The sequence below is a fragment of the Dermacentor albipictus genome, chromosome 2 (genome assembly GCF_038994185.2).
Source record: "Dermacentor albipictus isolate Rhodes 1998 colony chromosome 2, USDA_Dalb.pri_finalv2, whole genome shotgun sequence".
NCBI classification, from domain to species: Eukaryota; Metazoa; Arthropoda; class Arachnida; order Ixodida; family Ixodidae; genus Dermacentor; species Dermacentor albipictus.
In genome coordinates, this window is record NC_091822.1 from 140,965,473 (window position 1) to 140,992,763 (window position 27,291).

Below are 27,291 nucleotides of genomic sequence, written 5' to 3' on the forward strand. Positions count from 1 at the left end.
TCCATGCGAAACTTCGCAGGAGCGGGCATGAAGTAACGCGAAGTGTCGAGCCTCCCTCCGCGATTCCACGTCCCCCTCACCGCTCGCCTTTCGTTTGTGCATTGCTTTTTTTGTGCGTTGCTTTTCGGCACGTACTCCCCCTACTTTCATTCCCTACCCCCTGTGCAGCGCGGTTGAGGTGTCCTCTGCTGAGAGACAGTCACTGCGCTGCACTTTACCCCAACCTTTCCTTTTCATCTTCAAGAATCTCCTTCTCCTTCTCTCTATCTCTCTCTCCCTCTCTCTTTTCGGCACGTGTATATAGACGCGCCCGTCCGTCTTGTTACTAATCGGCGTGTAGTAGGAGCTAGGTGTCAGAGGCGCCCGTGCGTGTCGTTGTTTTTTTGCGAGATGGTGCCTATGCCGATGCGCGTTTTTGCGTCGGGCGACATGCGTGAGCGGGCGTTTCGTCACCGCGTGGTTCAGTCACCCGCCGGTCTGCGCGGCCGCCATGCCGTGCGCCGTACATGGTGTGCGCCGAGCCTTTGGAAAGACGTGGCGCCGTCTCCGGGCTCCGCTTCGCGAGGTCGACCGCCGGAAGGCGCTGCATGGCTGGCGAGCGCGTTTCGAAACAGTTTCGGAGCGTGCTGCTATATTTGCATGCGCCCGCGCGAAGCCAACCTGCGGCCGATAGATTCTTCGCTCGCGAACCGAGCGCCTGCCGCTAGCCTTTCACGGCGTGCCCTTTGGGCTGGAACTTGCTCTTCAATCTGCTTCTATATGTAGTTGTTCGGGCGACCGACTCGGATGCCGTGTGCGAGTGAAGGTTCTTGCTCCGGGAGCTATAGGCCACTGTTAAAGAAGTAGTGACGCGAGTGTTTGCGTCTTTTCATTTGCGTCAAATGGAAGTCCTAAACTTCGAAGCTTTGGACCAGTTGCTTGAAACGTGGGGTGACTTAAATAACTTAATGTTGTTGCCTTTTCCTTGAATCACTTTCCCTTCCCAGAATGCCGATGTGTCATCACGCAGATGGTGGTCGCGTATGAAGTGGGAGGGGTGGAACTTCTGGGAAATCTAACCCAGTGTATACCTTATATGTGCATCTGGCCTAGCAACGAGTAGCAGAGTATAGCTGACGACAGAGCGAGCCGGAGATGTAGCGCCGAAAATGTCAAAGTTTTGCTCCTACGCGGCCACATTTAGCGTCACGACACAAGGGCACATGCACTGCTCGGGAACCGAAACTGAATCCGGTTCTCATGAAAGCAGTTGTAGTAAATTATTTACGGCTTTCTAAGGTTTGCTTGCTTTGTATTAGCTTATATATGTACTGTGTGTGTGTGTGTGTAAAGATTTCGAGGTCTGAGGACATTCATTCTACGCAAAAAAATAGGACGTCGGAAATTTTATCTCACGCTTCTTGTACGCAACGCGCATGCATTTTATGAAACGAATGCTGTGGCAGCTGGCATGCAACTGCAGCCACGGCCTCAGTGTATTCGCGGTTTTAAAGCAAATGCGAGTGCGCCTTTGCTGTGAGTGTCTTTCTATTGCTGTATACAGGGTTCGCACAGCCCCTTGAAACCCTTGAATATCCTTGATATTGACAGTATAAGTTCAAGGGCCCTTGAAACTACTTGAATACCCGTAAGCTCCTTGTAATCCTTGAAAATCCCGAGGGATTTGTTCCGATAGAAAAAATTAACGACGTACCTCTGCAAGTCACGCTGAATTAAAAGGCCCTTTCGCTTACGAATGCCGATGAAAACAAGCTGTGTTGACTAAAGGGCAACAGCAAGAAGTTTCGGTTTTAAATCCCGCAGCCCCTACATCGTCTAGCAACTAATATGCATCGGAAATCGAATCCAATCCAATGCGAGGCATATCGGTCGGTCGGTTACAGTGCCTAAAATATACTCTAGTGCACCGTCCACCGAGCGTCTGCAACGCGCGACGTTGGCACGGGCAGCGATGCCTGCCGCCGCGGGCCACCAGACGGCGATGCCTGTCGGCACCATACTAAACCGTGGGGAGTTCGAATGGCGTTCGTTTGCGATGCGTTGATTGCAATGCGTAGTTCAGATGCCTCAGCATGGTCCGGCACAGTCTCGTAGTACAGCGCACCAAGCGGCCGGCGGCGGCAGGCATCACTCTCGGTGCTACCGCGACACCCGCGCTCGGCGCACTAGTGAGTGCTCTTTTAGGCACTATAGTTGGACCGTCTGTCGGCCTCGTGCGCGCCATTTCAGCAAAGTTCGCGTTTGCGTTGTGTGTTTGCTTTGACAAGATGCCGGGCGGGAAGTGCAAGTTTCAGTCTGCGTGGCTGCAACATACGGACTATCGTCACTGGGTGAGACCGGAACCAAGCGATCCTTATCGAGCAAAGTGCGCAATATGTCAGAAGACGGTCGACATTGCAACGATGGGGGAATCTGCCTTGAAGAGCCACCAGAAAGGCGCGAAGCACCGATCCAAAACTGCAGCAGGTGAGGGCTGCTCATCCGTCGCAAGTTTGGTGCAAGCGAGAAATCTGACGTCCGCGGCTCCTCTCGGCACCGCGACCACGGCAACTTCCTCTCGGGCTGCGACACTTGAGGAAGACTGCAGAAAGCATGATTCCGTGATCGAAGCCGAGATTTTGTGGACGATGAAAGTTGTGTCGTCACACTACTCATACAGCTCCAGTGGATCCATTTCCCAGCTATTCCAAAAGATGTTTCCGGATAGCGAGGTCGCGAGAAGCTTCACTTGCTCTGAGAAAAAATGCGCGTATGTCGCGTGCCATGGTCTACGCCCATTTTTCACTTCGCAGGTACAGCAAATGATGGAGAAGTCTGACAATCTTGTTGTGCTTTTTGACGAAACCTTGAATGAATACCTGCAAAGAAAACAACTTGATGTTCACGTCAGATTGTGGAACAACTGTGAGGTGGCAACCAGATACCCGACTTCGACATTCATGGGTCACAGCACAGCGGACGACCTTATGCAGAAGTTGACGGAAACACTCGCGTCTTTTCCCCTGAGCAAGATTGTGCAGCTCTCGATGGACGGCCCGAATGTCAACTGGAGTCTTTTCAACAAGTTGCAGCAGCACATGAAGAATGACTTTCAAGTTCAGTGCTTGGATATTGGTTCATGTGGCTTGCACACAGTGCATAATGCTTACAAAGCAGGAATGCATGCGACGAGCTGGCCAGTTGACACCTTTCTTTCGAGCTTATTCTCACTCTTCCATGATGCACCGGCCCGCCGTGAAGATTTTGTTGAAGAAACAAGGAGCAAGCTGTTTCCACTTCCTTTCGTACCCCACCGTTGGGTCGAGAACGTGCCAGTACTGGAGAGAGCCCTGGCCATGTGGGAGCATTTGAGGCACTACACCGAAGCAGTGAGCGAGCATAGGCTACCCTTGCCGAAATGTAGAGCGTATGAGAACGTCAGTGATTTCCTAAAGGACCAGCTTGCACTTGCGAAACTGAACTTTTCCCTAAACATTGCAATGGTTGTGCAGCCTTTCTTGACTGTTTTTCAGAGTGATTCTCCAAAGACATTTTTTTTAGCGAAAGAGCTCGAAACTGTCTTGAGGAGCCTCCTTGCAAAGTTCATGAAGCGCTCGGTGTTGACAGAAGCCACGAGCATCACGAAACTGCTGCGAATTGATGTTCATGACACTGCCAATTACACGTCACTTGAGAAGGTGGACGTTGGACGAGTGGCTGAGAAGATCTTAAAGAGCGGAAAAGCGAGTACCAAGTGTGTTTTTGAATTTAGGGGTGAGTGTCGAAAGTTCATTGTGAACATGATCCTGAAAATCATGGAGAGAAGTCCTATTAGGTACCCTCTGGTTCGAGGGTTGTTATGTTTCGACCCCAGGGAGATGTCAAAGACAGAAATGTGCCTTGGGAAGCTGAAAGTTGTTCTTTACTGTTTAATTGACAGCAAGCTTCTTTCTGAGCACAAGAGCGATATTGTGTGTGCACAGTACATTCAGTTCTGCCAAGAAAAACGGCATGAACTGCAAAACTATGAAAGAGACCAGGAACGCCTTGACGTTCTCTTCGTGCGCCTTTTGAAGCATGACCCGGCGTTCTCGATGTTGTGGGAAGTACTGAAGGTCCTTCTCTTGCTTAGCCATGGGCAGGCGTCAGTAGAAAGAGGTTTCAGTGTAAACAAGCAGATCGCGGTCGAAAATATGGCAGAGCTCTCGTATATCTCACAACGAGTCATCTGCGAGGCCGTGAAAACCCACGGTGGGCTGCTTAACGTTCCGCTGTCGAAAGAACTGAAGTCATCAGTGCGCCAAGCCAGGCATAGGTATGCGTTATACATGGACGAACAGAAGAAGCAAGCTGTAGCACAGCAGGTAACCTTGAAGAGAAAAGAACTCGAGCTAGAGCTACAGAGCATGCAAGAGAAGAAGACAAAGCTCCAAAAAACTCTTAAGTGCTTGCAGGAGTCAGCGGATCGCTTTTCAGAAGACGCCGAAGCAAAAAATGACCTCACTTGTCTTGTCAAGGCCAACAGTTTCCGTCGAACAGCCAAAAAAAAAAAAGAAGCGGAGATAACAGCTCTTGAAAGAGAAATTAATGCGAAAATAGGGCTCCTTTCCTAAGTCATGTGAGGAAATAAAATGCTAACACTCCTTGAATTCTGCCTTTTTGCATCCTTGAAATCCTTGAAATGTCCTTGAATTTTCAGTCAAATATTGTGTACGAACCCTGTGTATAAGCCACCGCGTATCAGGTGGATTAGGGCACTCGGGTCAAACTTCATGCGCACTTTGAAGTGTCGTGTTTCGCGACGTATTCGATATATGTTCTCGGGTGGTTTTAAAGGCATTAGCATTCTTAAATGAACTACAAATGCGTGAGCCTTTGCGAGTCATCGAGACCCAGTGTGCCTTCGACATCTTCAGCTGCGTGGAGCGCGCGCGCGGTAGTGTATGCGTAAGCAATTAAGTGCCGTTGCGCGAGGGCATAGCATTTAGAATCTTGCGTGCGATGTGGCGAACGCCTCGCGCGCGGCAGCTGTAATGCTGCGCACATTCCCCCGTTTCCCGCACACTTTGCCGCTGCTTTTCTAGCGCTTCGCCCTTTTAAAAAAATCTCGAGGAAATTTAGTGCTCGTCACCTACTGCAGAATACACGCAACGCCCGTGCCTTTATTGCCTTACTTTTAGACTTTTGTTTTAGTTAACCGAATTTAAGGAGTTATTCGGGTATGTATAGGCGGCACCAAGTACTCGCTTCTCTGACAGACACAATCGTGCTCGGAACGACAAATGTTATTGAAACAATGATCAGAAAAGAAAAAAAAAACGCTCATATCAGTTCTGAAGCTCACGGGCAAAACAAATCCTGCCCGAACATTAAAGAGAGACAAGTCATAAGGGAAGGACAGGGAAGTTAACCATGACTAAGCCCGATTGGCTACCCTGCACCAGAGAGTGGGGAAAGGGGACTGGTAAAGGTGGGTAAAAAGTGCCCTTACGTTGGATACCCTTCTGCACCGTTTAGGGCTGGACGTGGCCTACACAACCCGATTTTTGCACCGAATAAGAATGTCGCAGTTTCGCCCGAAAGGCGCAGCGTCGCTTGCGATAGCAAATTAGTAGACTAAGTAAGGATAGTACAGTTTTATCGGCCGTGTAAACTTCTGAACATTCACTAACAAAGTTAAGCATGGTGTCAGCGCGCACAGGCAAACACGAACTCGTCACACTCGATGACCGCGGACACTCGCTGTCAAAACGCTGGCGTGAGGAAATGTGGCAGCAGCAGCGAGCGAAGTGACCATCGTGGCTGTCTATCGCGTCAGCGCAAACTGCGAGGCGAGAACACAGCACACGCAAACCTATGAGCCGTCGGCCCACCCATATACTCTGCCGCGAAAGCAGATCGCTTTCAAGATGACGCCCACGCGTTGCTGCTGAAGTACATTTGCCAGTGGTTGCGCGGTTCTCTCGCTGATCTCGTCTTTGTTGCGTTGGGCCTCTCCCATCAGCAGTTTGACGTATACACTGCCGTCGGTGTTTCGCGCGGAGACCCGAAGCGGATGTCGATCGGCTTGTTACTTTTACGTGATCGTTCTTTGGCTTGCCCTGCTTTTTTCCGCGCAATTTTCTTTTGTTCGTTTTAATGTCCGCCATCGTATTTCCGGAACGATAAATGAAAAGATTTAGGACGCCGGTACGCATTTTTTTAAATGCTGCTTTGAGAAGGACACAAGCTGTTTGCCGCAGGGCAACGAAATGAATATATTCTCCCTGTCCGAAAGCAAAGCAGATCATTTGCGGTTAACCGTTCTTTCCTGCAAAATATACCAAAGAGAATTGCGGCGCTGCAGATCGTTCAGCCAGCACGAGAATGATTGCTATTACATGCATTCGTCTATTCTCCGTGTTTGTGGCTCGCGATCTTTCTTGCGACGTTGTTTGTCAAACATTTATCTTCCTAAATTTCCAAGCAGCGATAGTTTCTAAACACAAGGCAATGAGTTTCGGCGCCCGTGCTTACAACATCGGGAACCGTTTCATTTGTAACGCTATATTTTCACGAGTACGATGAATTTGTAAATTACAGAGCCGTCTGAAATCCGACGGACGAAGTTTATGCAAATTCATGTACTATATAGCCATCATTCCTGTATGCTGGGTGGCTAACATGTACGTGTTATGTCAAATTCGTCTGATTTTATCGAATTCTACCTTGGTGGCGCTTTCAGCCAATCACGGAAGTCCCGGTAGCCCTGTGAGCCAATCGTAATTTGCGAGATGGCGAATTCGACAACATGGCGGAATTTGACATTTCCAGAGCAGCATTAGTGGCCGAACATTCATACTTGCAGTTCGCGTGCGGTATAGCGCAAGATTTGGCTTTAGTGATTTCTGTATAGGAAGCTCTATGTGGTTAACGAGAAACGAATTTCACGGCAATCTTGCCGCGGCGTCTGCTTCAGCGGAGCCCCCTGTGCGATACAAACGTGGTGCAGTTGTCTATACCTATTCAGTTTCTTCTTTCGCTGGCTTCGGTTGCAGCTCACAGAGGGAATTAACGGAGGCGGCGGTCGTTCGGTTTATTTAAGTGCACTGGAGGTTGAGCAGTGGCTATACGACGAAGAGAGAGAGAGAGAGAGAGAGAGAGAGAGAGAGAGAGAGAGAGCGTCGGCTCTTCTAACTCCCCGACCATTTCCGCGATGGAGACGTTCCATTCTGAAAGACACGAGGGTACTTGGCTTGAGACGCCGGGAGAGTTTTTGAGATAACGCTGACTCTGTTGCCGAAAATGGAACTATCTAGCGACGAGAGCAGGGGTTCCAAGTGCGCTTTCATTGCGAACTTATTCCCCATCCGCCTTAGTCCCCTCTGCTTTTCTCTTTGTGTCTTGGTCTTTCATGCCGTCCTTATCCCGCGGAGAGAAAGAAAGAAAAGAGCTTATGTGGGGCTCTTCGAGGCTTTCTTCGCGAAAGGTAACAAACTCCCACCGTGTGCGGTAAGGCTTGGCGTCCTCCTCTGCCCTCGGCTGTTACCTTGTTTGTCATCTTCGGGTCTTCCGCGTCGTCTCCTGTTTACTTCCCCGCCCCCGCGGTTTGCTTGGCTTGTGCGTTCGCGTCGATTCCTATGGTGCTGTACAGCTGTTTTCTTTTTTTTTTCTGTGACGTATTTTGTTTTAGTACGCGTTTGCATTCAAGCACCTCTTGCCAACGGTCGACGGCACGGCGCGGCGTATTTTGTTGCGTAGGAGTGGGTGGTGTGCGACTGGCTGGCTTGAAGGAAAGAAGCGAAGCGGAATTGCGACAGGAGCGCGCCGTCTTAAGCGGAGTCGCGAAAACGGGCGGGCCAAGAAGATCCCCTCTTTTTCTTTCTTTCTCGTTTCTCTCTGTCAGCTTGCACAGAGAGGATTGATCGGGGGCGGATTTCCCCTCCCGCGAACGCGCGCACTCCCGAGATTATATAAAGATGCCCCGGTGAAAAAGCGATTTCTTTCTTCCACACGCCCTCTCGATCCAAAGCCCCGAGGCGCCTTCTACGCTGGAGACGCCCGCGCTATCTGCGCGTGGGCTGTTCTTTCTCTTTATGGTCGCTCTTTTGTTTCGTTCTCTATTATGTACCGCAGCCAACGTCTTGTTGGCTTTTGGCTGTAGTGAAGCCGGAGACCGGCCTTATCTCGACCGGGCGGCCGGGCTCGGGCACCTTCCTCGCCCGCAAGCTTTCCTTTTTAAGCACTCTTTCCCCCTGTACGGTCTGCTCCACCGCCGGGCTGTCGATTCGGGCAGCGCTGCCTCATAGATGTCGTCACGGTGAAGAGTTGCTCAAGCGCTTTCTTTCTTTCTTTCTTTCTTTCTTTCTTTCTTTCTTTCTTTCTTTCTTTTATAGTTTGTACTACACGGTGGGCTCACTCGTAACTCGCGACACGAGCGCGGTGTCGCAATGATCTATGGCGCTCTTCGTCGCCGGTTTCTCGGCTTAGCGAAGTGCGCGTACTTCTTAGGGGGTTATACGTTATTTCTTCATTTTGTATTATTTCGTTTCATTTCCGTTCACACGGAAGCTTACTTTTGCTTCGCGCTCTCCGGGGTCTGAACAGGGCTTTGTAGATATATCCGTCTATTTCTGGCTTCTCCTGACGAGGTTCTTCTACATCTAGCTCTGCAGGCAACGGTGTACACGCGCTGATCCCAACTTTCCGAAAGCATGATGGCGGCATTTTCGCGTGTAACTATATTTCACTGATCAGTGCATCATGACATTTGACCTCGTAGTTGTTCTGCGTTTTTTGCCGGACGTTTACTGTAGACGGCACCATCGGGACTTTCCGTTTCGGGGCACCTGTGCAGATTTAATAATGCCGTTCAGTAATGAGAGCGGTTTGCGCTTTTGACAGAGGAAGGGAGGGGAGGAGGATGGAGGGGGCGGGGGGCTCGTTCACTGTGCGCATCTAAACCTTCAGAGAAGGTTCCATTCAGTCGAACGTAGCCCGGTGAGTTGCCAGAGGCAGGCAACGAGGGCCTACGGCTACCGTGACCCGTAGCTGCATTGTGCGGAGTTGGTTAAACAGAGCATGGCCTCCGAGATCTGGTGCCGCGCGCTGCCCGGTTCCGGGGGCCAAGGACGGTTTATTGGGTGAAACTTATTCTTGCCTCACTTGCTTGGCTGTCCTTCGTCGTTTGAGCGTCTTCTTCACTGAGTACCATCCACTCCTTTGCACACAACTACGTACGCGGCGTATAGTAATGTGGTGGCCGACGCTGAGTAGATGCTGAATCGAGAGACCCTTTGTTCGCACGAGTGCCGCGGAGCCATTCGCCAGGCCTCTTTCGACTAGCGATGCGAATGTTCCTCGGGGCCTCCGTCTCGTTTCTCTCCGTGTGCCATGGCCGCGTCGGCCCTCTCGGCCAGCGTTGGCGCGCGTCCGGTTATTACGCGCTCCTTTGCATACGGAAGCCATTTTTCTTGGGCAAATTGTATCGCATTTGAGGTGCCGCATGCATAAGCTATCGGGCCCCTTCGCGAGCGCCGTCTGTGCCGGGGACCGTAAGTATGCGGAAGTACAAAATATAGACGCTTGAGCAGAGCAAGGTATAAAAAAAAAAATTCGAGAAAATAAGCAGGGAAATAAAAAAAAAATCAATGAAAGAGTCGTGCGGGGAAATAGCTAGAGAGAGGAAGAAATTAGATGGGGCGATGTTGCCCCCCCTGGTCCTTTCCGTATATGTTTCTTGCGGTTGACCAAAAGTGAAACAAGGGGCAAATGCGAACGGCGCGCGAAGGAGAGCTTGCACTGAAAGCCTGAGAAAGTACGAAATGGATCGAGGCTCTCGTAAAATCAACAACTCACATCGCATGGCTGCGCCAACAGAGAATCGTCGTCATTTGCAGAAGCATGCGGCATTGCTCGGAATATTTTTCTTAGCCCCTCTGCAAAAGCCACTGAATCGAAAAAAGAAAAGGGCGATAAATAGAAAAACAGGGCGAGACAAAGTCGAACGGGGTCCATGTTGAATAGGAGCGAAGGAGCAAATAGACCAAAAAATATATATAAAGATAGCGAGAGAAAGAGAGCGAGTGGGAGAGAGAGAGAAAGAAAGAGAGAGAGAATGCACACGTTTGTGCGATGAAAGGACGGCGAACGTGTGATGACAGGAACGCGCGAAGAACGTGGGTGTGCGGTGCGGTGGCGAATTTTTCGCCCGAGGTGCGCGGCCCCGCGTGCCACCACCGCCGCCCTTGCGAGAAAGAGCTATGCACGAGGGCAGGGCGGAACGCAAATGAAACGCGCGCGCCGCGAAATGAGATCGAGTGACCACGCCCATTTCGCTCGCCCGAAGACAGCGCTGTGCCCTCGTGCGTCGTTTCTCTCATGGTTATACCCCCCCCCCCCCCTTCGTTTTTTCCCCGTGATGTTCTTTTTTTTTTTCGTTTCTCTTATTCGCTGTCATTTTCGGTCCCCCAGCAGTGGTTGTCATCTTTCTTTTTTTGCTTTTTTGTTTTTTTTTTTGTTTAGAGTTTCTACGTATGTGAGGACTCGCTTCGAACTTTGCTGATGTCCTTATTTTAGCCCGCGCTCCTTTAAACCTTTCAACAGCACTGAAAGCATGGGTTTAACCTTATAAAGATAGCGTGTAAAGGTTTAGGTGGCGCACTGCTAAGGCGCTTGCGCTTTATGTGCTTTGTCGCTGTTTTTAAATGTGCGCCCTGAAGCGCTGTATAGTGAAGGAGGCATTAACTTTAAAGCGAGCGCTGCCGCAGCCTGTAGGCAGCGGCAGCGTGCTCTGTTGTATACGAAGTCGTCATGTCGTGTCGGAGTCCTCATGTCGAAGTCGTGTCAATCTGGTTTTCTTTCAGCTCTCAGTGGTCTGAAACGTTTCCCCGTCTATGACATACTTCGCGATTACGTTGAGCTTTCCCGCTGACAGTATGCTTCTCTTTGTGAGTGCGTTCGAATATTTGGTAGTTCGGCCTTCGGTCTTATTTAATTGTCGGGGAGGATGACGCCAGATTTCGTTCCTGGATCTGTTTCATTTGCCGCACCTCTTCAAACGTTACCACTCGGAAGTTGCGAAAAAGAAAAGGAAAAGAAAAATACAAGAAGTAAGATGAATTCTTCCCGCCTTCGCTTTTATAGTGCTTTTCATGTTCGTCAGTCAAATTCGAAATCCAGGTTTTAAGTTTGTCGCATATGCGCCTGACGTTCGTCATCGGTGACCGTGTGAATTTTTCCAGCGAGGCTGTTTATGGCTAGGTTCTGGCGGTTCTCGCCTCCGTTGGCATAGACTAACTATTCATACTCCTCTCCACGAGTGCCGTGTCTTTCTCCCGACATTGCGCAATACCGCTGCGCGCGCTCTTCGGCGGCCATCTGTGCGGCGCGCGCACTAGAGCGCGCACCGTGATTGGCGTAGCCGCGCTGTGATAAAACGTCACCGTCTCTATCCACCAATCGTGCGTGACCGTCTTTGGTTTGCCGAATACTTGGCCACGATCGGCGACCTGTGCTATGCGCTACAGCGTGAAGTGTAGCGGCGGATGTGTTGCGGCAGAACCTCTCCTCCGAAGACGTGGAGCAAGATACCGTGCGCGGGACGTGTCGTGATCGAAACGTTTGTGGTGCCTGTCTTAGGGAAGATTAAGCCCGCCGACAGTGCACCCGTCGTCATCGTGGGAGATTTCAATGTCGATGAGACCAGAACCTGCCGGGGCGTGGATACTTACCTTCAGGTTGGAGCGCTTTGTTCCTCGAGTGTTTCACCGATGCCACCGTTAAAAAATAATAAATTAGGTGGTTTTTGCGTGCCAACACCACGATCTGGTTACGAGGAACTCCGTAGTTGGCGTCTCGGGAAATTTTTTACCACCTGGGGTTCTTTAACGTGCACCTCCATCTAAGTTCACGGTTGTTTTCGCATTTCACCCCCATCGAAATGCGGCCGCCGTGGCCTGGATTCGATCCCTTGACCTCGTGCTTAGCAGATGCCACCACTCGTCACCAATAGTGCACCGACCTAGCCTTCGGGAAGGACATTAACACAGCAAAAGTGCAACCACTTGCCGTGGACCGCAAGTGATCACAAGGCATTGATTACAGTAGTCACGAAATAAATGGTGAGAACCGGGATCTTTGAGTAATGTCTCGTTATTCGACCAATACCAAACTCATAATAGTCAAATTCAACATAGGAAATTCCCAACATAGCCAAACCCCAACGTAGGAAAACCAAGCATAGCGCCTGCTTCGCTGGACTTCCTTCTTCACAGGGTGTTTTTTTATTTTTTATTCATTAGATGGCTTTATTTCTCCCGTCTTCACATTGTTGTTGTTGTTCTTCTTCTTCTTGTTTTCCACACAGTCATTCCCCCTCCCCCCCCCACACACGCATACAATTTATAAATCACGATTTTTAAGTGTGTGTTTTCGGGTTTTCGGGGTCACGTCGGTGTGTCATACATCGCAATTGTAGCGGCGTTGTCAACGTCGGCCCGTCTAAACGGAGAAGCGTCGCAAAACGCCCGGTCGACGTCTCGCGCGAATGAAGAAAAAGGAGCGTCGAGAGCACACCGCCCGCTGTATGCCCAGACCGTGGCCAAGACTGTGCCGCCGCCGTCAGTGTATCGGGAGCGAAAACCCAGAATGCGAGACCGAGCTCGCCGAGCAGTGGGCTGTCGCCGCCGCACACACGCATGACATGCGACTATTCTCGCAGTCTGCCGGTTTAAAAGAAAAAAGAAATACACATATATATATATATATATATATATATATATATATATATATATATATATATATATATATATATATATATATATATATATATATATATATATATATAAAGACATCCGACAACAAAATTAAAGAAAAAAAGAGGAAGGCAAGTAATAGGGTGAAGCAAAAAAAAGTCTGTGTTATTTGAATGTTAAAAAGACAAATGAAACAGAGCAGAGAAAGAAAATAAGTAAAGGGGAAATAAATTTGAAGGAGGCTGGGGAATGCCGAACGCATGCACGTCAGGGACGACATATATCCGCGCGCAAACGGACAAGCCGTGCGTGAGCGGCATTCGGTGTCGCAATCGCCACCCTCTCTTCGTTTTGCTTCCTTCAATTTTTTTTTTTGAATTTCTCCTTTAAACCCGGTCCTCCTCTCGCCGTTGTCGTCGTCGTCGTCTCCCCTTGCATGTGGACGAGTCCTTCCTCGCGCCGTCCCCGCTATCCGGCGACGCCCCCCTTTCCGCGCAGTTCACTATCGCGTTCACCCCTCGCGCCAGCAGCAGGAGCATTCGTTGTCGGCTTCCTCGCCAGCGGGGTGCAATTTCTCACGGGCGCTTTAACGCATTCTTCACCGCGGCGCTTGCTTGGGGCTCCCCGCAGAGCCTGCCTGCCTGCCTGCCTGCTTACGTGCGGGATGGGGGAGGAGTTTATTTATGTTTTCGCATCTGTCGCCTGTTTATAGAAAAAAACTTTTTTCCTCGGCGTCGCGCGGACGTGCGTGCGTGCTCGTGCGTGGACGTGCTCCCCCCCACCTCCCCGTCCCAAACCGTAGCACGCCGCTGTTTTCTCCTCTCCATACATATGCGCGCGCGTGCGCGTCTGCCTGCGTAAAAATGCGGCCGCTGTCGGCGGGAATAAGATGGATCTCTCGTCGCTGTATATTTGGGCTCACCTTCTCTCTCTCTCTCTCTCCCCCCCCCCTTTTTTTTTTTAGTGGTTGCATGCGCCGGCTTCCGTCGTTTCTTACGTCTTGTTCGCTCTCGAAACATCTCCCCTATATGCTCGTACCTCTGCGCCTCTCCTCTTTATCTTTATTTATTTTTTTTTAATGTACGTGTGTATGCATATCAGTATGCGGCATGTTTCGCGGCTGTCGTTTTCTTTCGGTTTATTTGAAAGCTTTTTTTAATATATATCGACCTTCTTCTTTTGCTTTTCTTTTTCCCCGTCCTGCCGTTTTTAGTCTTGCTGATGGCCTCGAACCACTCCGCACACTTTCCTCACGGCGCTCGTGTGGTTGTTTATCTAGTTTATTTTTTCTTTCTTTCTTTTTGTAGTTCCTCGAGCCTTCCCGTGTGTTTTCTTGCGTGTGCGGCTGGCACGCGTGCTCTTTTCTCAATACGTCAGGCACGTCGCGAAGCACTTGAACGAATTTTTTTTTTCTTCTTCTTTCGTTCGCCTGAAATACATCTCTCAATTTCGCAAGAATTGTGTTTTCGCGGTCCTAATGTTATCTGTCTCTCTTTTTTTCCCCCTTTTCGCCTTTCTGGGTGTTTCGCCTTTAGTTGACGTCTTCTCTTTCTGTTTTGCTTGAGGACATCTCGACGCATCCATTGAGTCCTGTATGCGTACATGTAAACTACCTCCTCGACATCCTTCTCTTTCTGCAGGTCGAGACTTCATAGCACAGTCTGTTTCTTTCTTTCTTCCTTTCTATCTTTCTCATGTGCCCGTCTCTAGTCAAGATTTGATTCCATCAGCAAGGTCCCTTCACTCGGTATTGCCGTTTTCCTCTATCTCGCTGGTTATTATGCGTTCTGTCCTCTCCGACGTGCTTGCGCAGAATGGAGTGTGTATATATATAACAAACAGCCTTCTCGCGTAACTTGGACTCGGTGAGAACACGCACCGCTGCTTCTGCCGAGCTGCTTGCACTTCTCTTCCGCTGCAGTGCGCCGTCTTCGTTCTCATCTTTTTTTCTCTCTTTGGTTTCCATTTTGTTTTTTACCTTGCTTTGAGAAAGACTCGCATAAAATGCGACCTCTCTGCGGTCGTTCTTTTTCGTCTCGTTGACTCGCCGCTGACTCGCGCAGCCCGGCGTAATTCGTTTCTTTTCTTTTCTTTTTTTTTGCCATTTCACCTCAAATGTCTGAGTCGGCCGTCCGTCTCGATGTGTGTTCCTTTATACTTCTTCCTCTTTTTATTCTCTTTATTTTCTCTTCTTCTTCTTCTGTAACTGGTTAGCTGGCAAGCGACGTGTTTTGTGATGCTTGTATTTCGTGCGCCTGATGGTCCTCCTTCAAGTTCCGGCTTTGTTTAGGAAGCGCTCATGAACGTTTTGCAAATAAGTATGATTGGCGTTTAAAAGGAGAAACCGTAGAGGGTGGCGTTGGAATTAAGCTTCAGGAATAACAAATAGGTGTCCTTGCCTTGGACCAAGAAGGAAATGTGGGAAATAAAGGAAAGACGGGTCGCGACGCCGCGTCGAATTTGCCGCGCCTGCAATCGGTGACGTCAAGGATTGCAAGTCCATCGTCCAGGTCAGTTGCATCGTCTCTCTGTAAAGCGAGTTGCAATGCGTCCGATATGTATGCAATAAGCGAAGACTCGGCGTGACGACCTCTTAGTTTCTTTTCCGCCGAAAATGGCGAAATGCTTTTCTTCTTTTTTTTTAAAGCTGTCGTGATATTTGCCGCATGATTTTGACGTCGTCGGCCTGGCGATGTCCTCGCAGACTTCGTGGGCTGATATTTAGCATGTATTATTTTATTACTTTCAGCCGCGACTTCTCTCTTTTTCGACAAATGGACGTAAATTGAAGGTTTAAGGAATGGAATGTAGTGTACGTGTGCTTAATGTGCTTGGCAATCTTTCTTTCTTTCTTTCTTTCTTTCTTTCTTTCTTTCTTTCTTTCTTTCTTTCTTTCTTTCTTTCTTTCTTTCTTTCTTTCTTTCTTTTTAAATGTCACGTGTTCTTATAACGCTGTAGACCAACGACCTGGGGAACGTTTCTGAGATAAAAAGGATAGCCTTTCTTTTACGCATGACATTTCTCTCGTCTTTGGCCGCAGATGAATGTGCGGGGGTGGTAAAAAAATAAATAACAGAAAATGCGCCGTAGCATTAGGAAATGGAAAATCAATCAAAGCTGCATATTAGACCCAGGTGCTGCGTGCGCTGTGGCGAAATGATCAGCTTAATTGTGTGCGCGATCTGCGTATATAGAACGAGCGCGTGCGTCAGTCGTGGGTTGCGAAACTGACGTCTTTTGGACGCACGTCTTTAGCGGATGCTTTTCGTTTTGTTTCCTGGAACTTAACACGTGGAGCTCGTTGGAGATGCACCTGCTCCCGATATGTGCATCCCTCGCGCCGGGGCCCCGTGAGCTTTCCCTGCGCGAAGTTGGTCTGCAATTGAAGGCGATCTATGGTTGATTTCACCAGAAATAGAAAAAAAAAAAGAAAAAAGAACACACACACACAAGGTGCAAGTTATGACGTTCTCACTCCCGTTAGGGCTTCTCTATAGCCCTGCATGACAATGGAAAGCCTTACGTTCTAGGAAGGAATGCTGTTCTGGGTGAATTCCTTGTATGAGTCCGTCGTATGAAAGAAGCATTCTTCGGGGATTATCGACATCGCACCTGTCAGTACCTTGCACTTGTTTGGCCACGCCGCATGTAGAAAGCTGTAGCCTGCCGAGAAGTCAATCCCCTCAGTAGCCCTTGCGGAGCCCGGCTACGATTTTTTTTTTTCATCGCGAATCTCGTTCGATCAGTCAGTCAGTCCTCTTAATTGTAGCCGACACTTAGCCGCCGTCTGTTTTTCTTTTCTCATTTTTTTTGACGTCTTGTTAAACCGTCTTGCTACCACACGTATACACCGACTTTTCTATATCTGACCTTTATTTATCTTCAATATTTTTTTTCGTCACCATGCGAAATCGGAAGCACTGCATTATATAGCCAGGCTCACATCCAGTTTCCATTGAACTCTCTTTCTCTGTCTTTGCGCTTTTTTCCCGCTCGCGGTATACTAGTATCTTTAGACGAGCAAGAGCGACGCAGTTCGTCGCATGCCGGTTCCTGTTCTTCTTTTCTTAGATTCATTTCGCGCCACTCCCCCCGCTCTTAGCAATGTTACAGCGTCCGGGTGATCCGAGGAAAACAAGTTTACGGGCACAGGGCACATCCCCGCGTGTCGGTATGCAAACGCGGCGCGTGCAGTAAGCGCGTTACAAGCTGCAGCACCCGCAGCCGAGGATGAAAGCCTTCAAGCGCAAACCAGCGCGCGGCGAGGGCCGGGGGAACAACCCTTTATTTTTCGCACGCTTAGAGAAACCGTATATATTGGAAAAAAGGAGAAATAGAAAGGGAAGCCAGGTGCTCGTGTAAGAGAGCGGCTTTCGGCTGTTCCTGGGAAAGAACTTTCGAAATACCAGGCCATGATCAATCCCCCCCGGGGAGATTTGTCTCGAATTCGCGGAATTCTCGCGGATGTAATAGCGTTATGCGCCCGCGCCCGACTCTTGCTCACTGTCTGAGCTTGCGCTCGGAGAATTCTGCAACCCCGGATTTGTGTGTGCCGGAGGTGAGGCAACAGCGCTGAATTTCAAGTAAGAACTCGGTCCCCCGCCTACACCCCCCCCCCCCCCCCTTTTTTTTTCTTTCTTCTTTTAACACACTGGTTTACCTTTGGGTTCTTTAGACGGAGAAACGGGCGAAGGAAATGAAGGACTTTGTGCGCGCTTTCTTCGCTTAGTTTTGGAGAAAATTGATAAAACGGTATCTCGAAGGGGGGAGGGGGGAACGATGCGTCGGAAATGTCTTTGAGACGATTACTGATTTTCCACCGTCGTAGCATGCGCGCCCTCTGCGGGTCCCTTCACTCGTTCTGTTGTCTTCGTATTCCGTCCGGATTGTGTTATGCCCTTCCAGCGCTATAACGAGGTATTGAGCGATGGCGAAGGCGAAAATGAGAGAGTTTAAGCTGCATTCCCGTAAACATCTTACAGCGTACGGAATACGGTAGCCGTGGACGGCTGTATCAGAACTGGCAGCGGAATCTTGTGAAGCTTTGTCCAACTATGCAATGCGTCTGGAAAAATTCTTGCGCCGCGCGAAGCGCTTTTGTCGCAGGGTAATCGGAAAAATGGCTGCGTGTTTGCGATTATGTGGCTACCAACTCTTCACACCATCATTCAAGTAGAATACGGTAGGTCACTGCGGTATTGGCTCTGTGCGCTCCCTGGTTTAAGCTCTGCGTCACGAGGTGGCGCTACCAGCGTTGTTGCCGTGAGGGAAGGAAAAATGTAGGAGGGAGCATTACGTCCCGCAGTCAGCCTTGGCAAGCGAACGTTCCGTGAAGCCACAGTGGTGGCCCAGCACGTGACCTCTTGATTGAGTGAGTGAAGTAACTTTATTTTGGTCCAGAGAAGACGCAGGGGAGACCCCGCGCCACCCGGCTAGTCCCACGTAGGGACCGCCAAGCCGAGCTTGACGGCCCGGTCGCGGGCACTCTGGACGGCCAGGGTTTGGGCCCTGAGTTCGGGGCGGCCCAAGAGCGCAGCCCACCTATCCTCGCTGAAGGAGGAGCCGATGGCTTCACACCCCCACAACACATGGTCCAATGTTGCCCTTAGTCCACAGGCAGGGCAGTCCGCACGTGACCTCTTGCGTCGAGATCACGGAGCAAAAATCGAGATTTGGCGAGACGTTTGGTTCCCAGTGGCTTCGCCATTAGTTTTTATTCGGTGCGCGTTTGTTCGGCTGCCGTGTCGTGGCTCTGCCTGCAGAGCGGGAACGCTAAAACCAACCGCGCACTTTGACGTGCGATCGCGTGTTTTGCCACCAGGTAGGCTTCAAGTCGCGTTGCGGTATGCTCCCTCCTATCGTTTTCCTTCCTTCATGGTTGTCGATAGCGTACAGCTCGCGGTAAACCGGTATCTCGTAAACGCAAATACGTTGCTTACAGGCAAGCTGTATTTCTCTAACATATCTTGTTTCGGGTTGAGCTTCTTTGGTACGCTGCTGATGAATACTTACAACATTGCGCTCAAACTGTTCATGTCGCTTGTAGTAATGCATGCTCCACCGAAATCGGAGGAGCAGTTCATAATACCAATGCAAGGAAGAAAAGGGGGGAGTGGGGAGGGAAAGCTTCTTTCATTTAACGCAATGCTAGATTATGCCAACGCTGCCTGCCAGCTTTTCTGTATCATTTCTGTAAGAGAATCCGTCAAGTAACTTTGAAAGAGTTTCTAGTAGCTATCTAGTTCGTTTTACTTGTAGATGCGGGGCAACTGGAAATAAATATAATATAAAAAAGACCGAAGGGCCAAGGAATTTGTTTTGAACACATATACACATATACACAGGTATTAGGAAAGGGAAAGCGAGGAGCAGGCTGGCAACTGCCACCGGAAGGGGCACAACGCCTGCCTACTCTTTTGAAGGGAGGTGACAGCAACACAGAAATAGAAGATAGGAAGGAGGGGAGGAAAAAGGAAGGAAAAAGGAAAAGGAAGTGATCGAAACAGGCAACCATGCAAGTCTTGCGAGTATTGCTAGGCTGTCTTTCATTCGTTTTCTTGGGCCTTGTACTTTGCACTGACGTGGACAAGAGGAACACTGGCAATCTGACACGAAGCGCAATCCATACCTGCCTTTCACATCTGGGTATCTCGAAACCCTGTTTTCTCGTGCCTAAAACGAGGAGAAGAGAGTGTGTGGCCAGAGAGAGAGGTGGGGGAGGGTCTCGTGTCAGACAGACCGGGTTTATATCTCGTACCGGTGCGGCTTGTCCCGTGGGACGTTCATCAGCGGGAACTGCCGTGGTTCGTCCGCCGGGCTTTTTGTCGCCCTCGGTGCAGACTACGTGCCTCTCACTGCCCCGGTGCACTCCCTCACTCTCTTACGTGCCACCACGGTCACTGCCACACACACACACACGCACACCCCGTGTCTCTCTTCCGCTCACCCCGCCTCCCGGCCATTCGAGTCGGTGAATCCCCGGCCGGATTGTGTGTGCGCGCCTTTTCGCGACGTAGATTAGAGCTCATTTGTCAGCATTTAGAGAGAAGGGGGGGGACGAGAAGGAGTCTCCTACCCGCACAGGAGGAAGTCAGTGTTCCTCCCCTCGGGAGTGGGAAAGCAGCGCTCCCCGCCCTTCCCCCGGGGGGTGCTTTTCAGGGGCGTGGGGAAGCCGTTCTCCTGCTCCCGCCGGGGGACCACTGGCCCTCTGCGTGGCTTCACTGTTCGAGTTCCTTTCTGCTCCTTCATTCATTTGCTGTTCGCCCTCCTTTTCTTTAATCATTTTTGGATAGATTTCTTTCGTGTGGTGGCTCCCCCCCCCCCCCCACGACTTTGCCGCCCATGGGACTGGGCAGTAGTAGGAGGGGAGAAAAGAAGTAGGGGGACGGGAAGTGTTATTGTATGGGGGCTAAGGATGATGGGTCGGAAGCAATAAGGGACTGTAGTTGTTGGTGGTGTAGGGTTTCTTGTGGTTCCGAGCTGACGCATGACACGCAAAGCCGCAGAGCATAGAATATCCGCCTTTTGAGTGCTTTGCCGCGCCTTTTTGTTACCTTTTTTTTTTTGGTTAGTCGAGCGTATAGGAGCGCGCTCCTATATATGAGACCCTGCCCGACCTTGTAACTTTTACCTCGACAACGCTCACAACTCCTCTGTTCCTGTCTTACCTAACCGCCTCGACACTGAACTGGTAATCCGAGTGTGTTCTTTTCTTATGCTAACCGACGTGTCGGGGTCGCCCTGTGCTTTGGCCTGCTTGTAATAAAAATGCTTTGTATGAGCAGATATTTTGATCCCGGTGTGTTTTTAGAGGACATACGTGCTATCTCGATGTGCTATCCCTTCATCATTTACGTGAGAACGGGCTCATTAATTCACTCGAAGTAGTCGTAGGGTGAATGTGGGCGAGGGGAAACAAAAGGCAAGTTGTATATAGTCAGCAAAATAACCTTGTCATCTCCTCCGTTCGCCATCGGTGCACTGAATTGTTGCGAAAAGCACGGCTGTTTGCAATAACTTCGCATAGCGCAGCCTGTAATACATTCTTGACACCTGTGGTAGACTCGGCGAGGTACCGCCTGGCAAATTAGTTCATTGCCTTTCCCGAGTACATTAGATGGATTCTCGTTGAATACGAATATATCTTTGGTCCAATTTCTGGCTTTGGAAGAAGAGCTTACTCTCCGTCTCTCTCTAGTCCTCTCTTTTTTCTCTTTTGCTCAGTAATTGTAAGAGTTTAGATATCAGGCTTCTCGTCTTTATTTCGCATACTATTTAAGTATCAGAGTTCTCCGTCGTGTTGCGAAATAGTGCGCCCCCGCAACGTGCCTATCACTTGGGAAACTGCGGCAAGCTGCAGCTACGAGAGTTCACTTAGTTGGCCGCGGAATTTTCGAGAATCCCGTCTTTGTTCTGCAGCACAGCGCTCTTACCAAGAGGTCTCATTTCGAGCTACTCTCGATTACTGGGAGTGGCAGCGGCTTTCTGCAACGCGAAGATTTATGAAGCCGTAGGGCAGTACGCGCCAGGCAGCTGATTGGATTGTTTTCGCTTAACGCACCTTTGAACTAATACCTTACGGTAATCAATGCCTTTGTTCAGATCTTTTTTAAATGCGCACTTGTCTTTGCCACATTCGACCTGTGATGAGCACGTCGCTACCTTTTAGAGTGGTGTAAAATAGATGGAGTGGTTTTGGAGCAGAAGGGAGGGGGGGGGGGTGCGCTCTTGTAAGGTTCGTAGTCATGAAAGGCCACTTCAGTTTCCAGTGGCTCTCTGATGGCGGTGCTTAATTTACGTATGAGCCAGTGTTCTTTTCTCGCAAGTAGGCCAAGGCATCGCAATGTCGCGTACAGCATATTCCTTTCTTTCTGTCGTGTACGTAGTGAGTTGCTGTGCAGCAGAGGAACTTCCTCACTTTGAGTTTAGTCGCCTCTGCATTAATGGCGGAAGCACTGAACACACCCTGCTGCACTTCCATTGAACTCTTAAAGGCCTCGCGAAGAGGTCGCTATTTAACCACTGTTATGTGTGTTATTGACAATGGTGGTGGTGGGCTTGGTAAATCTTCAGTGGTAGCGATATTCAGCTACGTAAGTTGATTGTAGGGGCTGGGCATGTGATGGGATATCCGCCTCGCAGGCGAACTCTAGTGTTAGCGTGGACCGTGCACCCACGGTCATTCTTCGTGGGTTTGTATCCTCGGTAAGTCTGAAGTAGTCGAACGAACGAGCCTTACTGATTTAGAGGCTGTGGTGCTGATACCGCTGGCTCGCCAGATGAATGTGGTATTCCAATTTCTTGGCACGCATACAAGAACTCTCGATAGATGGCGCGACGTGTGCTGTAGCGCGCTTGTCTTCGCGTTCGAGAGGTGGCGCCACGCGCGGAAAGAGAAACCGAAAGCGAAGCGCCGAAGAAGGAGGGCAGGGGGGAGAGGAGGAACAGGCTCGGCAGGCGCAGCATCCTTGCCCGTCTGCTCGACGGCAGCAGTCGCAGCGTGGCCGTCGTCCTGCGCGCTCGCGGCGTTGAGCCGTGTTCTGCTTGTGCGTGTCTGTGAGGCGACCGTGGGCGAGCGATTTCTCAGCCGCCGCCGAAGACTTGCTTTCTTCTTGTGCGTCGATACCCCGTGCTTTCTTGTTTTTTCTGTTGTTCGGCGCCCTGCGTGGATTATCGCCGAAGGATATACACTCGAGCCGGAGGCCTCCTTGCAACCGCACACGGATACGACGAAAAGAGCCCGGTCGACGCGCTCCTACTGCGGCCTCTGTGCTTCGGGAGTGAGTGAGACCGTCCTCCGCCCGCTCCAGGGACGGATGGTCGTCGCACCCAGGCGGCGGGATCTGGTGGTCGCTTCTGCGCCGTCGGAGTTCGGCGACGAAGGCGGAAAACGCTCGGCAGGTTAGTTAGCCTCAGAGTTAACGAAAGGGAGCGGGCACCTTCCAGATGCTCAACTCATTTTACTCGTAGGAGTGTAAGAGAGAGGAACTGCGCCGAGTTCGCCATCGCGCTTGCGTTTAGTGCCGGCGCTGCCCTTTCGGGGCTTCTTTTCAGCGGAGTTCAGTTTTGAAGGAGATGACTCACTGGCTTGCCTGCGACGTATGCACATTAAGCGTCGAACTGTGAGGCAGAACGTGTCCCTATACACCTTGAAAAATTGCGTGTGACTTCCTCCCTCCCCCACACTGCCCATCCTCCAGCTGTCGTTACTGTCCGCTCATTTCGCAAGTTTACCCCTGCGCAATGCATTATAGCCGGCTGGACAAACCTGTCATTGCCAACGCAGCTGGTATTATTTTTCTTCTTTTTCTCGATATTATGTTACTTGTCCTTTCTACCACAATACCGTTGCGAAATGCTTCTCGCAGCTGCAGCTAGGGAAGGATGCGATTGTCGTCGACAAATGCGCAGTTCTTTTGCGTTGCGAAGTAGCATTTCGTTGACTTTTCACACTCGTCGCATTTCATATTAATAGTGCCGCGTTGTCGTCTGCGTGGAAGAATTAGTGAGACAAGACGTCAATGCGCGACCGGATCGGATTGCTTCCTAGACCGCTGAAGCCAGATGGGAGCGTGACTGCCGCAAGGGGCGAAGATCGCAGCCAATAAGACGCATGGCGACACGCACGACCGACCCTTCGCAGCGCCGTTTCGACACGGAGGTGCGCGAAAATTAACGCGCTATTTTCGCGATTGCGACAGCGAACCGCGGTGCGGTCCGTTGCGTACGCTTGTCACGGCGCGTCGCCGCGTGTACAGGGAATATGCTTGGGTGTGGGATCTCGTGTGGCGGTCGTTTTTCTTTTTTTCGATTGCGCAACGCAGTGGTACACGCGCGACATTCGTGTGAAGCCCCCCATCCCTCCCCCGCTATACCGAATCCTCGACGTGAGCTGCATTATGCCGTTGTGCGCGTTATCTCTTGCGAGGAGCCGGAGGCTCCGTGTGGGATGGGGGAGGCCTTGCGGAATGCTGTCCGCGGACATACAGCAGCGAACAGGTCGGGTGGTTTCGCAGGTTTGCACGTACGCAGTGTAAGTTATCGTCTCTCGTTTGCTGCGTTTTTTTTTTTTTTCTACCGCAGATCGCCTTGTCGCGGCCCGCAATCAGAAGGTCACGGGAGACCGGTGTTACACGCCTCGTGCCGAGGAGCGAGCCGGCTTATTCCGCGGCTACGTGTGCAGCGAGCGAGTGGCGATACACCGTCCGCGTTTGCCCGCAGAGATCTCGGTGGACATTTGACGTATCGTGTGTATGGGCACCTCGCCGTATCGTCGGGCACCAGTTTGCGAGCTGTCCAGGAAGCACGAGTCCAAAGAAAGAAAAAGAGAGAGAGAGAAATGTGTGTCTCTTGCTGCTGACGGTCGTTCATGAACTGTGTGGATGCCTGATCCCAGTGGTTAAGCTGATAAGTGGCGTTCTTGCCTTTTACTCTGTCTGGGCTGTGTATGTTTGCAGAAAATGCGGCTAGTTTAACCGAACATTTAACTTTGCTCTTGTCAGCGTGTAAACCTGTGTATTGGTGTTGTGGACGGATTATCGGCAACTGCTAAAACGAATTGCCTGACGATCGTCCGCTGCGCGACAGGTAGCGGAGGTTGGGATTTGCTAATCGAACACGATTTGCTACCCATTCCAGGAAGGCTATTTTAAGTTCCGACCCTGTGTTGGCAGATGCATGAAAGTACACCTGTTCGAGCCCTTTGCGTATACTTTTCGGGATCGCGCCGCGATGTGTTTCTCCTTAAACGCCTGCCGGCGCTTTGCGAATTTGTTGCTCCACGTGAGAATAGCTCGATGCGATAAAAAAAAACATCCTTTGACGAGCCCGCCGGTATTGAGGAAGGCGGCGACGCCGAAAAAGGGCGCCCGGCAGTCGCCTCGCCCTCTTCGATTACGGCTGCGGTCGGCGTGGCGACCGGCTCACACCTCCCTCCTTTGAGCGGCGGTGCTTTGCGCGTGCATGTCGTGAGAAGCCGAGCGGAGCGTGAAAAACGACGCGTGACTTGCCGCCTGACAGCAGAAGAGAGGCTCGGCTCGACGCCTGCTGGACTTGGTCGCAGGCCGTTCCCTCTCTCTTCACTAAAGTTCCGCTTGCTGAGACTGTGTGTTCGTGCGTGCGGGGCTGGCGGTTGCCTCCGGCGGGAATCGAAGCGACCCTGCTGAGCCTTCTCACCACAGCATCTCGCTATCGCGTGCCTGTAAGCTCGGCGCTTGTAACACGGGGGTTGTCTGCTCGCTGTTCGCCCCCCCCCCCCCATTTCTCTCGCTGATTGACGTGCCGGTTTTCACGCGCCCGCACGTCGCCCCCCTCCTCCTTCCTGTTCTCTGAAACCCTCTTGCGGTGAGAGAGCCCCATTCTCCTGTCGAGGCAGTGTGTGCATGTGTGCGTGCCGCCTCTCGGCTAACCCCGTCACACGCTCGTCGCGGCGTGTAATGGCCCGCCGGCTGCTAAGCGGTCCCGCTGTGCTTCTTTCTCTCTCATCTGGCCTTACCTTTTTTTCTTTTCACGTTATGGGAGTGTTCTCTTGCTTTCTGTTTCGTCGCCGCCTCTGGCGAATAAGGTCTGAAGGCTGAACAATGGGTGATTTCGAAGACGGCGCAGAGAGATGTAGCGCCGCCGCTCTTGATCACTCACTCCGACCGCCGCTGTTCGCGCGTCGCCGCCGGCTGGGCTGCCCGAGAGACACGGCAGCCTTTTCCTGTAGCCTGCGAGCACCGCCTCGTAATGACCAGCGGTGCTTGAGAAGCGCGTTTCGGGAGCGCCGTTCTGTGCGCGCAGACATCGGCCACCGTGCCACGCCGCCGCCTCCCCGCCGTGTTCCTGCGGCGATGCCTTGGGCCGCTTCCTTTGTTTCCTTGACTCGCCGCAGCTTTTGAGTGGCGGACTGCGCGTCCCTGCCTGTATTCTTTGGGGCCTGCATTCACCCCCCGCCTTCTCCTCGCTCTTGTCGGGGCGTGGACGCGTTTCTTCGGGTCACTCGTTTAGACGCGCCTGTGAGGAAGTCCAGTTTGCGCGTCGTCGTCGTCGCTTCGGCCCATTTTCCCCCATTGTTGTAGACTACATCCTTCGCGCCGGAGATGCGGGCTCTAAATAAATGCCCGCGCGACTTTGTGTGCCTCGCTTGTCTTCCTCGTCGTTCTGCGAGGCGGCCGCAGTGCTTTGCAGAATGCTGTTGTTTGTCTGGACAGACCAGGAGTGTTGCATTCAGAACGAGCTCTTGTCGTGCGCCCGTATCTAAATTTACGCACGTCGCGCTCTAACGCCTCCTAACCGTTGTAACAATGTCCGAAATCTTGGTATGCTCTGTAGTGCTAACTTTACTGACTGGTATGGTGTTCGTAGAAGGGTCCTGACTCTTCTGTTCTGGTGCATCGCACGTTGCAAGTTTCTTCAAGGTATCTGGCTGTTTTAAAAACGTCTGCGCTGATTCCATCCGCGAGTTATCCAATTTGCTCTATCCGCCAGTACGTGAGCTTAGTTCGGCTGCATTCACGCGTAAAGGCTCTTGCAAACGTGGGTGCACTGGTCACGCGGTGCACCTAGTAGCTAAATACTATGTATGCGCGGTGTTAAAACATCTGCCTAGCTCCTGTGAAATGGCGAAGCAGCCTCACTCTCCGCTGAATGACGCTCAGCTGTGTCCAAAGCCCACCTCTCGAAATCTGGTCCTTTTGACGGTATACAGTGAAGTTACAGTATACAGTGAAGGCCAGCTTCGGTCGCCTATTCCATCGCCGCCACAGAGGTCTTTGCTCGGGGAAGTTCCTACCGCACAGACGCCTCGAGTTTCACGTGTGGGCGACTGATTTGATGAAAGCCCCACTTATTCTGTTCATGGGAAAGGCCGAAAAGTTGACACGGATAGGAATACAGTTAAAATGCTATAGTAGATGTGTCGGGCAGAATGCGGACGTCTATTGTTGAGGTCACAATTACTATATATGCCTATGCACAGTAATTCAGCTTGCGGTCGGCCGAAACCTCGGCGACTCAGCCGACAGCAACACTCGCCGCCGTCCTAATGACGACACCTGAGACCGCCTGATGGGTCCGTGCCATCTCGCCTGCGTGCATGCTTCACATCGGGTGCCTGTGTCGCCCCTGCTGTCCACGCAAGCCCTCCTCGTCTCGCCTGGACGCGCCGGGGACCCTGGAGGCGCGATTACCTTTGCCCTCCTAATGCTCCATAATCTGGGGGGCCCCCGACGTCGGGAATCCTAATTGTTTCGGGATTAGGGGGATTACGTCGGTTTGGGGGAAAGCGCCGACGGGGTGAAAGAGGGAGATTAAGTGCGCCTTCCGCCGCCTCATCGAGTGCTTGTCCTTGAGTTGGGGGGGGGGGGGGGGGGGAGGGGGCTTGTTCTCATAGAAAGACGGAAGGGAGGCGGCAGGAGGAGTCTGATCGCAAAGCCGTCCGCAAAGCGCCCAGAGGAATAGGGGGGACCTTTTCAGGCGCCGCGGCTATATGCGTAGAGTGTGGGATGGCTCTCGGAGGATTAATCCCCCCTCCCATTTCCTGCCTTCATCTGGAGCCCGCTCGTTCCTTTTACATCTCGCCGAATCCCGATGCGTCGCC

At 51.2% G+C, this 27,291-nt stretch overlaps 2 protein-coding genes across 6 annotated transcripts in view; both read left to right on the forward strand.

Annotated features, from left to right (window-relative positions):
• Window positions 1–27,291, forward strand: part of LOC139056115 (autism susceptibility gene 2 protein-like) — a 444,462-nt gene that overhangs the window by 289,570 nt on the left and 127,601 nt on the right. The window lies entirely within an intron of this gene.
• LOC139056116 (uncharacterized) lies at window positions 1,873–4,632 on the forward strand. The gene has a single exon (XM_070534011.1). The coding sequence runs from the start codon at window positions 2,073–2,075 to the stop codon at window positions 4,590–4,592; it is 2,520 nt and encodes an 839-aa protein (XP_070390112.1). The 5' UTR covers window positions 1,873–2,072; the 3' UTR covers window positions 4,593–4,632.